This window comes from Rhodamnia argentea, chromosome 1 (genome assembly GCF_020921035.1).
Source record: "Rhodamnia argentea isolate NSW1041297 chromosome 1, ASM2092103v1, whole genome shotgun sequence".
NCBI classification, from domain to species: Eukaryota; Viridiplantae; Streptophyta; class Magnoliopsida; order Myrtales; family Myrtaceae; genus Rhodamnia; species Rhodamnia argentea.
Window position 1 is genome coordinate 4,935,211 of NC_063150.1, and position 14,186 is coordinate 4,949,396.

General features: G+C 40.6%; 2 protein-coding genes across 4 annotated transcripts; both read right to left on the reverse strand.

Moving 5' to 3' along the window:
- Positions 1–1,839: 1,839 nt before the first annotated feature.
- On the reverse strand, positions 1,840–7,130 carry LOC115753314 (glycine oxidase). Of its 3 annotated transcripts, none has more exons than XR_007196645.1 (9): positions 6,620–7,130; positions 5,794–5,943; positions 4,930–5,144; positions 4,757–4,827; positions 4,467–4,617; positions 3,956–4,145; positions 2,685–2,818; positions 2,448–2,536; positions 1,840–2,229 (listed from the first exon to the last, which is right to left on the reverse strand). XR_007196645.1 is itself a non-coding variant. In XM_030691881.2 (9 exons), exons 1-9 carry the CDS (start codon positions 6,969–6,971, stop codon positions 2,131–2,133), a joined length of 1,476 nt encoding a protein of 491 aa, XP_030547741.2. In that variant the 5' UTR covers positions 6,972–7,128; the 3' UTR covers positions 1,840–2,130. The 3 variants fall into 3 exon arrangements, 2 of the variants coding, with proteins under 2 accessions (XP_030547741.2, XP_048127022.1); XM_030691881.2 differs by having other exon boundaries at positions 2,660–2,818; positions 6,620–7,128; XM_048271065.1 differs by having other exon boundaries at positions 2,660–2,818; positions 5,794–5,938; positions 6,620–6,756.
- A 1,998-nt stretch (positions 7,131–9,128) lies between these two features.
- On the reverse strand, positions 9,129–13,872 carry LOC115753330 (poly(A)-specific ribonuclease PARN-like). The gene is made up of 8 exons (XM_030691898.2): positions 13,544–13,872; positions 13,064–13,194; positions 11,758–11,946; positions 11,554–11,666; positions 11,332–11,448; positions 11,139–11,253; positions 10,825–11,037; positions 9,129–10,431 (listed from the first exon to the last, which is right to left on the reverse strand). The coding sequence occupies exons 1-8, from the start codon at positions 13,870–13,872 to the stop codon at positions 9,788–9,790; spliced, it is 1,851 nt and encodes a 616-aa protein (XP_030547758.2). The 3' UTR covers positions 9,129–9,787.
- Positions 13,873–14,186: the final 314 nt, after the last annotated feature.

A 14,186-nucleotide genomic window follows, 5' to 3' on the forward strand; every position in this document is an offset into this window, starting at 1 on the left:
TTTATTGGATTAGGAATATCTCCCGAACATATAATTTCTAAAAATTAAATAAGTGAGGAATATTTCGTTCAGCCAAAAGAGGAAACAAAATAACGTGATATTCATCCGATTTTGATGTGATAAGCTGAAGAAAATAGCGAGTAAACCAACATTCCTTTTAATGTTTATTGTATATGTATGGAGAATATGTTTTCTTACCTTATCTATTTAGGAAGAGGATATTGACTTGATATAAATAAATTCGTCAATCCCGTAAATTCAGTCGTTCACAAATATTCAAAGCTATAAAATATATTTTATTTTGAATATACCAAACAGTAAACCCATTATACGAAAAACAAAAGCAAATTAATTGCACCATTACGTCACAAAATCTAAAGATGATTAGAAAGTTGGACAGTATAAAGCTTTGTGGTCTGGCCACATTATCTTAAAATTGGCAATCCCTTTCACTTCCCTTGGCATCTATTAAAATATGTCTTCGAAGCGAAAATCTGAATTTTGAAAATAAATAAATAAAGATCGAACGTCAAGATAAGAAGCGAGAGAGGACTAGCTTTTGTCCTTTTTCTATCAATGGAAGTACAACATTGAAAATTTTCACATAATTCAAGAACAAATTTGAATATGTACTAAAAGTCCAATGACCACATTGAATAAATGAAAAGTTCAATGATCACATCGTATATTTGGCTAAAATTCAAGGACTATCTTGAACAAATTGAAAATTCATGGATTATATTATATATTAAGTTAAAATTCAGAAATTATTTGTGTCATTATCCCTATAAAGAAGGGATGAGAATTTGTTTCTTTTTGTTTGGAGAAGATGTGCTTTGTCATATTGATAATCCCTTTACTTCCACGTAGACAACCAGCACCACCCTTTTCGACCAAAAAAAAAAAAACAGCACTACCCTTCTTGTCTTTTCAATTTTATTTCCAATTCAATTTGCTTTTCCTCTCACTTACATTCTCTCGTTCATTTCGCTTTGTCATGCCATCTGAAGCCATGGATGCCGTCAAAAACCCTCCAGCAAAAACACGTCTCCGGCAAAAAAACTGTGATTAAGTGAAAGAACCATGGAGCCATCTCAATCGCTCTCCAATCATCTGAAGTTGGGTCACCTCGGAGCAATCATTCAACAATTTTTATCATCAACTCTCTTTTGGCACGTTCGGTATTCCTGACAACGTGGTTTTCTTTTAAGTGAAAATACCAAATTAATAATCGAACTCGTGTTTGACAACTCAATAACATGAGCGGGGTATAGTCGGACAACCAACCAAGCTACAACATTTTGCAATGGCACGTGTTGGCCTTACTTTACATCCCAAATCCGTTGCTTAACTCGAACTGAAAGCTGTAAAAACAGAAAATAGTCGGTGTTAAGATTTGCCTATTTTATGTTGCTATAGGACTAGTTTTTCAGTTGGTCACGAAAATTTCCACATTTTGTTCATCTTTCTGTGTAATGTATGACAAGTGAAAAGTGCTGCTTTTGAGATTACGCATAGTCCTTTGAGATTGTGTTCTTTGACATGTCCGGTAGGTTATGAAAATATTATCTGAATTATATTCAATTCAAGTCGATAAAGCTTATTACTCTAAGTTCGATTCCACTCGAACATCTCAAACTCGACTCAAGCTTGATTGAACTTTGTCTTCTCGAGCTCGATGAGCTTGATTGGCACGATTTTGTCAATATATATTTGACTTTGCACGATACTTGTATAGTATCAGATTAAATTAGATTAGATATGCAACAAAGGAAGAACCATCCAAGAAGAGAAAATAGGGACCAGTGCAACGCAAACTATAAACTGTTAAAGAGTATAAGAAGGCGCAAGCAACATTTTTTCACAGTGTCACAAGTTTGATGTATCCGAACCTTCAACAGCATCGTCTAAAGTGTTCGTAGTGCCGCGCATTTGGATAGTCAAAAGTAATAAAAAAATAAGCTACTAACCTGCCCTAGATTTCAACAGGCTATGGAGAAACATGGAAGATGCTCTGAAAACATGAAAACGCGTTTCCTAAATATCGAGACATGACGTTGAAACACCAGCACACTGATGACGATAAACTGGGAGTCGCAATTTCTTTTTGTTCCCCCCTGTTTCTATCATCTATCGGCAACATCGACCTTCAACGGCAAAAGGTGCAGAATCAACTTTTCCCTGGTTTTGCATTACCATATCAGCAACCATTTCGGCGGTCCCCAAAGCCTGCCAAATGAACTAGAACTTGTAATCCCAAATATGGTACTTCATCAAATTGCTGATACAGTATCATGCTGTTAATTGACAGCTTAATCACTGGCATTTGTAACGGGAAGTAGAAAATATGAAAAGATCATAAGACTTAAGCACCAGGGAAAATAAAGGTTCAATACATTCTAGTCTTTAAATAACTTCAACAGAAAGAGAGAGAAAATAGACATTACCAAAGTAAGTCCACTTCCTTCATGCCCCGATGCAAGGAAGACATTTGACAGACCAGGAACAGATCCGATTACTGGCTTCCCATCGGGCACTGAGACCAGATTTGGACGGGCAAATAAATTAGATTCTACCGATCAACTTCTGGCAATACCAACTGTATATGATGATTTGTAAATCTTCTAAAGTTGTGGAATCCAACCAATCAACGACTTACTAAATGGGCGTAACCCGATTCTCACTTTTCTGTTCTTGCCGATTTCAGCTAAACTCATTTCTCTCAGTTCTGGGAAGAACTCTTGTGCCCTTTTCCAGATGTTGTCAATGATCGAAGCATCTGCTTCGGTGTTGAATCCAACAAACTGCCGGCTACTTCCTGTAAAGGCAGCTCATCTATCAAAGGGAAAACTGTTTTGCAATTAACAGCATGGCCTGCTCTAAGCCCTTAACACGGCAAATCGAACCGAAATGAGAAGTGGCATGAAAAGAGGCAAGTTGGAACAGCTGAAAAATAGACAATCGCAGAAACATCATGCTAAAAGGTTAGAAGTACATCTACAGGCATCAAAATAGCCTTTCAATTGCAAAATGAAATCCTTGAAGTCACAAATCTTCAGAGAAATTAATGACTTGTCATTATATCCATCTGAAATCCAATACGACAATATTGAAAGACATTGGAAGACGGGTAAATGAAGGTAACACCACAATAGGTATCATTGAAAACCTTATTAGATTTATCCTCTGTTTTTCAACTATGTATCTTTTTTTAACTAACAAATGAAAAGAAGTATGAAGAAGGAACTTTCTTATACTATACAAAGAAAAAAAAGTACAATGGGCAATAGATAAGATTAGCCACATGAAAGAACTCTTTTTACCAACTTCCTGTCAAGCCCCAAGCTGCACTCTCAACTCACCAGCGTCTCCATTTGTTTTAACGCCATTAATAGACTATTTCACTTAATCACAAGACCATTCGCCTCAATTCTTTCTCTCTCCTTTCTGATTTCGAAGAAAGAATTGAACTTAAATGAACTCGCCTTTATGCAGTCACATTAAAAATAAAACCAATTATGGATTGGTTGAAATTGGAACCACTAAAAAAGAAAAGTGGGCTGGGCTCTTTTTTTACATCTGTATTTTGGTGCTGCTTGTAGTTGTTTTAAATTTTTTCTTTTTTATGTTCAGCCAAGAGAGGCTGGAATGGAAAACAAATTTAAAGTCTATTTAAGACCACCACATGACTTCTTTGCACAATTTCAAATTTCAATAGAGAATAGTTGACCCCCCTGGTAGCACAAACCCTTCAATAAAATCCCAAGTGTTTTTGCTTCACCCGTCCTCCCTATCCCACTGACAGCCCTGCCTTCAACATACTAAGCACGCAAAACAGGAGAGAGGATACCATTGACTTTCATCAATTAGCACTGAAGAGCTAGGATATATTTCCTTCATCTCCTAATGGAGATTAAAGTATGCTATATGAAGCAGAGAACAAAACTAAATGTACCAAGAACTAAGTTTCCCATAGTGTCTGTTGTAGCTGTCATTGAGATGGATAACATCTCCTCATCATTACTGAGCCCTGCAGCTGAAACACTGGAATGCTGCATTATCTGTTGATGACTAACATAACCAACTTCCATAAGGCCATGATTCAATCGAACCGGATTGAAGTTCTCCAGCACAAGCAGATGACCCTGTCATTCAGATAAGTTCAAATAGAATCTCACAAAAGGTAGAAATGTAAGACGTTTACTGATACTCAACATTTCAGAACAACATCAAAGGATTTATTTGAGTGACACAGATTGTTATCTTAGAAAATAAATAAAGATCTTCCAAAATGAAAACTCACATAGGTATGCCACCATTTAAAAGATTAAAGCTCGTTTGGAAGCAAAGATATTAAAATCATGTAGAAGGTACAGCGTCACATTCGTCATTATGCATGAGAATACTTGGAAGAGGTTTTGTCTTGCAAAAAAATGACATTCACGTCTTAAGAGCACGAGGCAAACCTTTCGGGGTTTTACAGGAACATCCACCCGGATGTTCAAGTCTCTCATCAAAGATCCAGTCCAGCAGCCAGATGCAACAACAACGGCCTTCTTACAGTAGAAGGTGCTTTTGGCAGTTAAAACAGCTTTTGCTTCACCATTTTTGCCAGATCTGCGGGGTTAACATTTTAACTGTCACCCTCAGCATCTAATTAGTTACATGTCTAGAGTCCACTAGGATTTCCATCAGAGAGACCTCTTGGCAACTATTGAAGTCCGATGAAGAAGAAAAGGATGACGAGAACATTTACCTTAACAAAGCTATTACTGGATCATGATAAAACTCCGCATACCTGCCTCGTGACGCAAATTGTCTGTTGCCCTACATATAATACACTTTTAAGACAGCGCCAAAATGGAAAATAATGAAAGATTGAGCAAAGAAAATGCTAGTAGTCATATATTAGAGGATATTCATATAAACCTCTTCAACAAAGGCTACTGTTCGGTGAGCATCCAATTGGCAATCATTGGGAAGCAAAGCAGCCCCACTTTCTTTGTCCACAGAAAGGGCTGGTTCCTTCAAGAGTAACTCACGGCTAGACAAAAATTCTGCTTCCACTCCCGCTTCAGAAAATTGCTTCACTCTCCTCTCTAACAGGGCTGACTCTTCGACCGTTTTACCAATTAGCAAGCTACCTTTAATGGAAAAAACTACTTGCATCATCAGATATCCTCAAGCCTTTTATACCACGCAACATCCATATACCTACTCTATCACTAAGTTAAAGGAAGATTCGATTTCTCAGATGATTCAGACCTATTTCTGTTCAACAAGACTAATCAAGTGGTTCAAAAAATAGCAATCCTTACAGGATTTATTTTCCTTTCGTGCATAATACTAGATGTTAAACAACTGTTGCTGTTTTGCACTGCCGGTACAAATGAAGTACATGCACCACCAATTGCCAATACCATTGGTTTTTACTGCTTAATTGAACTCTTTGTACATCAAGCAGATCCATTAAATTAATGCTAACACCTCCATGTTAACGACATTTCCAGACCATTTGCACTAAAATATATACTGAAGTAATCTGAAAGTTGAGCTAATCAAATTAGACTAATATGCCACAAAACAATGGTTTCAAATAGAATAAAAGCAATCGTCCAAAAAATAGAATAAAAGCAAAAACAGAAAAAAGAATCAAAGCCCCCTCTGCTTTTGTCTCCTTCAATCTGAGCAGACGTGATTGGCCAGGTCAATGAAAGCCGTAAAAGAAATGAAGTTGTTCCTCACAGTGCAGTTGAGAGTCTTTATAATACACAGACAGAGCTATTTCTTTACCGGTCTTTTTCCATCCCAACAATTCTTGAGAGTTCAAGCCTTGATCGTGTATGTGCTCTGCCAAACTTTCCCACAGTTGATGACTTCTCAGTGCCAGCTCCCAGATGTCTGATCCTGGGGTTTTAGAAGCCATCCAGATATAGCCCTGCCCTACATTCAGCCCAAAAGCCGAATAGAAGTCGAAGACATCCTACAACCAATCAGAATTCAGGAATAGAAATTTGCACCCACCCAAGACAACTGTAATTCTCAAATGCTTAAGCAATTCCAACACCATTTCACACGCATGAGCTAGAAACTGCCAGAATTTCAGGATGGCCACCAAAGCACAAAAGTTAAAACAAAATGATAAGACCACCTTAGTGAACAGCACAAAATTTGAACACCATCCGCAGATTCTATGAACGATCTAGTTCTATATGATGTATACACTGAACACTACTTAGAAATGACTGCATAAAAACCATAAATTGTTTCTTGCTGAGAACCAACAGCGCAAAAAATCAAGTATCACGATTGATATCAATCACACACGATGCAATCAAAAGTTGGCAACAATTTGCATTTGACGCGTATTATCCAAGAAAGCTTAAAGCCAGAATTTGTCTCTCCTGCAAATGTTTGTATATTGCTAATAATACTAAAAATGCCGACATTTCATATTGATCACTTTTAGTATGAACTCAGTTTTTTTTTTTTTCCCCTCTTTCTCTATATAATGAAGACAGTTTTATTCAACAAAAAAAAAAAAAAGTCATGCAAAGTTATCAAACCGAACTAAAACCAAGCAACTACCTGCACCGATAGCACAAGCCCAAGAAACTACCTGCACCAGTGGCACCAGAGCAAGGGACTGCTTTGTCGATGACGGCAACGGACAGGTCCGACTCGAGCAGCAACTGCCGGGCAATGGTCAACCCGATGATGCCGGCTCCGACAATCAAGACATCGAAAGAATGTTGGGACGCGACTACCTGCTTCGAGCCGACACGAACACGCCCAAGCGGTTCGCCAGTTGGTCCATTCAAGCTAGTCCGGATACTAAACAGATCGACCGGGATTCTGGATCTGAACAGGCTCGAGCGCAGAGCCAGAGTAGGTGGTCTCGGAGAAACTACGGAGGACGAGGGTTTAAGATGAGGTTTAGTAGCGGGATGATATGTGTACATGGAGGCCATTTGCAGGGAGACCTTCGAGCTGTTTGATGGGATCGTTCTCTGTTTCTCAGGTCAACTGCGTCTTCCGTTCCGGACGGTACGAGGTCAACTGTTCGATGCTTTGTCAATGATCAAATGGACTTGTCTGAAACCTATTCGTAGAAATGCCCACGATAAGTACTGACTGACTCCCACTATTTTGGGTAATTACACATCCTCCCCTTCGTTAAAGCGAAAAGTACGATTTGCCTCACCCAAAAGTAGAAGTTTTTCACTCCAACCCTTGACTTCATAGCGACATCAGTCTACTTCATAGTGACATCAGTCTCGCCGTGAATTTACGGCGGTGGAGACATAAATATTGAATCTTTCGTTCCGGTACAAATATTGATCAAACACCCCATATTTGAGTATGTTCCGAGACAAATACATTCTCAACACGATTCTTTGAATGCATTTTCAAGCTGTTTTGCCCATTAATTCAAACAATTTATGCATTAAGTTTCTGCCCTCGATTGAGGGGTCATGAGCAGGATGTCATTCGAAGACGACCAATGCCAAGAAATGATCGAGACCGCGAGCTAATGAATGTGGTCGATGTATAGAAAAGTGCCCACACTTTCCATAGGGCTTTTTTCCAAAATATGGTAAAAAAAAAAAGAGTTAATACCACGGAAAATATTAAATTGGTACACCAATAATAAATTTATCACAAACTATTTTTTTTTATCACAAAAAATCTCAAACCGATATACTTATGACAAATTTACCCCAAATTGGTACACTAGTGACAAATTTACCCTCCGTTAATTTTTATTAAATTTAACCGTCAAATTGTTAAGTTAGATGGCACATGGCGGTTCATGAGTATACCACTTTCGATTTTTCCCCATCTATTTGTCACAAGATATATCAATTTGAGATTTTTGTGGTATTAACCCAATTTAATGAAGGGTAAATTTGTCATAGATGTAGCAGTTTTGGATTTTTCATGGTCAAAACAATTAGTTTGAGGTAAATTTGTTATTAGTGTACCGGTTTAGGGTTTTTGATTGTCAAAAAAGTAGTTTAAGTTAAATTTGTCACAAGTGTATCAATTTAAGATTTTTCGTGGTTAAAAAAATAATTTTGGATAAATTTGTCATAAATGTACCGGTTTGGGGTTTTTCGTGGTATTAACTCAAAAAAATTACCAATTTAAATATTTTTGTAAAAATTTTACCGATTTAGGGCATGTGCGCCTCTATCGGGCGGCATAGCTAGGGGTCGTGAGTTCACGGATCTCTCGTCGGCATGGCCCATGGGCGGAAGGATAGCGAGCGATTCGCGACCGGTTAGCGATGATGAGGATTGATGGCGGGTCGATGGTTGGCTCGAGCGGTCGAACGGAGAGGCGACACGGCACCGCAATGGAATGGCGGCAAGAGCTTGGGTGGGACGGCTCCACTACGGTGCCGTGTCACCGTGCCTCTATGGGAGGCGCACAAAGCCTTGTGCACCATCTAGGCGCACAACACCTTGAATTTTTTTTTTTTACTTTCTTTTTCTTTTTGTAGCCACATAAAGCTCTTGCCATTGCACCACTGTAATGCCGTGTTGCTGTGCCACCCCTCCGTTCAACAGCTCAAGCCAACCGCCCACCCGCCGTCCATCCTTGTCATCGCCACCCAGCTGCAAATCACTTGCGGTCCTTCCTCCCATGGGTCGTGCCGACCCAAGATCCTGAGACTCGCAACCCCCAACCGCGCTGTCATGCTAGGTCGCCCTCCTCCGACCCACTGCCCAAGGACTCCCGTGCGCCGCAAGTCCGCGAGCCCTCGTGCCACCGCAGCGCCTAAGAGTTGCAGCCATGTTGTGGTCGCCGTCCGTGTCGTCGTTATTGTCCGAGTTATATAAATATATACGTTATAAATAAACGTTATTATAAATATAAAAAGAAAAAAAAGTCGTGCGACTGTTTGGGAGGCTCACATGCCTAAATCGGTAAAAGATTTACAAAAATACTTAAATTGGTAAAAAAAAATTTATCATATTTTGGAAAAAAAGCCCCTTTCCATAATGATCAATTTGGTGCGATGAGTCATTGACTAATGACAGTTGAAAACACGGTATAGCCTTTCTCAAATCTGATCAGCTTCCAGACCGAAAGAACAGTAGAATAGAGGACATTAAAGAAACTCAAGAAATAACCAGCTCTTTGATCAGAGTATAGAGCATAATTTCGTGATTTGGGCCCTAATAAGGCTCAGAAAATATTACTTTTCCCATTCCGAGCACCGCGACAAGGCTGATGAAAATCAAAGCAGCCACTTGGTTGGGATATAAAGAAAAACAACAAAGCTATTAGAGGTTTGATTACTGCATAAGAGGGGACACAAATCGATACATTAATAATAGAATACTACATCAGCTAGAACCCCAAGTGAAATTTAGCCAGGCCAGCTCCACAGAAAGTAGGATCTCCAAGAAAATCCCCACTGGTTGAGAGTATCCGAAAAAACAAAACCGTCTTCGAATGATGTTTGTAGGGAAGCAGTTGATACCGAACTAGTCACAACTTAATATTGAGGGGCCCACTTGAAATGGCAGGGCACGATAGTTTTTTTGGAAGCAGCAAAATCAGCCTCTCGGAGCGCTGGCACATGATCTCATGAACCTCATGCCCAGAACCTTTGTCTGGCGGAATAACCCTCTCTTAATACAGAGTATAAAACATAACTTCCAACTGTTAAGAGAGGTTGCCAGAACGTTGTGCCATGGCCTGAAGGAACGGCAGTCTTGAGTGCAATCCTAGGGGGAGACATCCTGCAGAATACTATAGGCGAAGTAGATAACTATCACAATTCTTCCAAGTAAATCATGGACTCGCTATTGGAATGTACATCATAATTCTTTCTCGTAGAATGATCTTCAGAATAGCCATTGTCATCCGCAAAGTTGTGGTCAAAGGCGTCAGCTAAATCTGCATCAAATAAACCAAGCCTACATAATTTCATGTACGTCTCATAACCTGCAGCTTTTAAGCCTTCTGACACCAAGTCCAACAATGGTCCAGAAAGGTCACTACTGTTCATTATGCTCAAAAGATTTCCAGATAAACCTGGTTGCCAGAATATGACAATAGCACAGCTCTTATCTACCAAGCGAACATCAAAGTTTTCGGAGAAGACTTTGTGTGACCCCTGGAGCTGGCTCTTCAGCATTTTACTAGACAACCCCTTTTCAAATCCCCATAGAAAAACCACATCCCTGCAGTTTGCTCTTCTAGTATCGTTTCTCCAAATGCTGATAGACTCGTCAAGTGGATCAGCAGAAGGCCATGGTCTGTAGATGTTGGCAAACCGTTCCAGGGTCCCAGCCTGATGACTACTATCAGATTGGCTGCTCTCAGGAGCAGATCTCAGTATGGAACACAGCTTCGCGAACAAGTGACATATCCTTACAACGTTAAGCCCATGATGCTTGCCTTCACTTCCAGTAACTGGTAGCCAAATATGGAAAGCAGAGGTCAGGTCAAATAAAATTCAAGCAACAAGGAACGTTCTTAACTTTACTGGGTTCTTCAGTATGATTCAACCAGCTATATTCATAAGTCTTCCCCAATCAGATACTCAAATGTCAGGTCCCTATCCATATAGAATTCAATGTGGACCTTTCAATTGCCATACGAAAAATGCTCACACAAGTAGGCTATGCTAAATGTTGCAATCAGGCACCTTTCATGTAAGGACAGTTTCCTGAAATTGCAGTCAGACAGCATTACCTTTCCACAAGACCACCCCCTAAAATAGGTGCCTCCAGTAAAAGTTGAAAATGTCCACAGACAAATGTTTTATGTGCATGCTCACAAGCTATAATGCATCAACCAACTGACCTGGTGAAACTTCCACGTCAACGGGTGCAAAGAATTGATTGTTCAAGAAGGAAAGTGCCGTGGCTATACTGGTTGTCTTCCCCAAAGGAGCAATTTCCTTCATCAGATGATTGACATCAAATACTTGGGGGAAAACTAAGCGTAAGGAGCGAAGGAACTCATCCACATCTGAAGGCAGTGGAGCGAGGAACATTGGATAGATAGATGTAAAATCTGTTTAGGATGAAATTAAGTCTACAAATAAGAAGAAGTGATAGACAATAGTAATATAATTAAAAGTTTATAGATGGAAATGGCTTTGTATGGAGTTACACCATTAAGAGAATTGAGGGACACAATAGGTTTCTGAGCAGCAGAAATCAATTCGATCACCTCTCGGAAACCTCGAAATGCCTTTGTTTGCTCATGTTCAAGATTTTGAAGCTCTTGCTGTAAGCCACAGAAAGATCATTTCCATGAGAATGTCTTACCACACAAAGGTGCAATCTGTTGACCTCACAGACCTACCTCTAGAAGATTCTTGTCCTCTTTTGAACTTGTTAATATGACACGAACTGCCCAGGCTCCAGCACCCTTTGCTGGAACAGTTAAAGGAACCAGATCTTCAGAAAATTCCGCCAAAACCTCCATTATGCCAATAGATTAAGAGAATCAGTAACACTCAAAGATATAGAAATGAAAAAAACTGAACAGTTTGCGAGAGAGCCAACCCATTTCAGAGAAAAGTACCTCAAGTGCATGCTGCACTTGATTTTGGCTACAAACATCTATAGTCATGGATGGTCTTGATCCATACTCTTCACTCCCTAAGATAAGTTTCCTCATTGATCTTACAAGTGGTTCTGTGCAAGATCAATAGAAATTAATTGACCACAAAAAACACAAGAAGGTAACATCAGAAAGTGAACAAATCCACAGCAATAATATGTTTACCATCGTTCCTTGTGCTCGAATCTTCAAAAGAATTTTTCCATTGCTTAATGCGAGATCTAATCCTCTCAAGAAAAACTGCATCTGCTACAGAAGGGCTCGAAGAGGATTTCTCCGGATATTTACCACATACTGGAATCCCCTTCCAAACTTTAGCAAGGCATTCTTGCTCTCTGGATAAGTATGAGATGCCTGTAACATAAAGCATGAATCATCCAATCTTGTTTATTTGTTATCAGAAAGGTTTTCAAAGATTTTGCCTTATCCTCAATAACGGTGTGTAGTGATTTACTACTAGGGGTGAACCCAAGAACGGGACCGCCGGACCGGACCGGGACCGATGGTCCGCATCCCGGTTTTAGGGAATGGACAGTCCGATCCAGATCCTAAAATTGGAACCGGTGACGCGGGTGGTCCGGTTCCCTAGGTTCCAGAAGGCCTAGGACCGGACCGGACCACTCGGACCGAACCGGTCCTCTTTTTTTAAAATTTTTTTAAAAGATAAACCTAACGTTTACTTGTTGTTTAGGTTTAGGTCATTTAGGATTTCTTTGCTTCACTTCAATGTAGTGCCGCAAGCATTTTTTCTTACCTTTCCATTGTTCAATCTCCACTTATTTCGCTAGGACAGCCAGTCTTGAGTCATCCTACCGCTTGTCTCGCCTCAAACTTCATTGGCACCTTCATTGGCACCTTCATTGGCACCTTCTACAAAGTGTGCATCTATTTTTTTACGATGCCGAAAACGGAAACCCCTGGAACCAACACAACCGGACGTGGCAGTCCGGTCGAGATGTTCCGAAAAGTGGGTCCACGGGACCATGAGTCCGGTTCCCGGTTTTTAATGGGAACCGAACCGGACCGGGAACCGCTCACCCCTATTTACTACTTAGCGCACCTAGTTATTCATAAACGGAAAGTGATGCGGATACACAAAACCGAAACCTCCTATGTGGGTTGTCCTTGTCCCTGAAGGATCAGAATGTAAATTATCCATGAGAATCTGACCCACTAAGAAGCATCATGTCAATATCCAAAAGTCAACTTCTTGAGTAATGACGAATTTGAGTGAATCCCGGTTATCAAAGGCTAAAAAAGAGAAGCAACAGAGTCTCAGCGCATTAATTGAGGATGAAGGATTATCTCAATAGGACAGCCATTCTAGAACAAAATCCTATCTATCCAGTAAATGGTAGAGGAAGTTCTCCTTTTGATGATGCAGTATTGACTAAACGAAGTGAAAACATGCTTTGCAATACAAATCTAAAGAGCTTCTAGGCAGTCATCCCCTGATAAGGACCAGGCTTACCGTCATAAATGCAGGCGTTGAAGTCAAAACCTTCGTCAACCATGGAAGCCAAATGCGACGACTGACACATAAAGCTGTAAGACGGCCTCTTAATCTCCAGTTCATCTCTAGGAAACAAATGGAAGTTATATCTGCATCCAACCAACAGATTGAAACAATCAAAATTTTCTCTTTGCCATTAAGATAATTGTATGCGGTAGATTGATGGAACAATTGGGATAAAAGGAACACCAGCACAACCTCTGTAGGCTAACTTATCAAGCTCTCTTCTCATAGAAGAACTAAATGAGAAGACAATTTGCGGGTCCCATTCTAATACACCAAGCTAATAGCAACTTCAAAAACAATTAAGGTCCCATAGAGTTCTGACACTTCCTGCACTGTGGTTCGTTCGTTCAATCACATGACGTCGAAGAGAAGAGAACACGAACATGCCACTTCTCAAACGAAACAAGCTCTGCGATGAAACGGGAAACTCACGGGTGCGCGACGACTTTGGACGCCCTGACCTCGAAGGGGCAGACGGCGAACTGCAGGACCTGGAACTTCTCGGCGGCGTGCTTGGCCTTGGAGTAGGCGGTCTCCAAGGTGTCGAAGCTGGAGACGCGGTGCCACGCGGCGGAGGACGAGCCGGTCCGCCGCAGCCACACGGCGATGAAGTCGGAGCCGGAAACGTGGGCCTTCAGTCCCTCGAGGGACTCGGCGAAGTTGGACTTGAAGACTTGGGCGACGCTCCATTTTTGCGCGCTTGCGTTCGAGGTGATCGTGCAAAAGCGTCTGAGGAAGTGTCCCGACCCCTTCCCGGCCATTTGCATCAAGAGCTGGCGGATCTAACTGGCCTGGCTTTTATACTGATGGCGAGCGTGTCGAGCGGCGGTTTTGGGCTCAGCAAATGGGCTCCGACTCGTATGTCCCGACCCAAGTCCTTGCGAATCGGATCCATCAAAACCGTTGATCAATTGATCTAATCACCGTCATTTCACGATTTAGAAAATGGAATTGGGTGTCTATGATTGGCTGCTCTCATATTTCGTCCGAAATTTAGTCTTTTTAATCCAATAGAAAGATGATGATCTACCTAAAAAGTAAGACATAACACCACAAAAAATTTACACATATGATA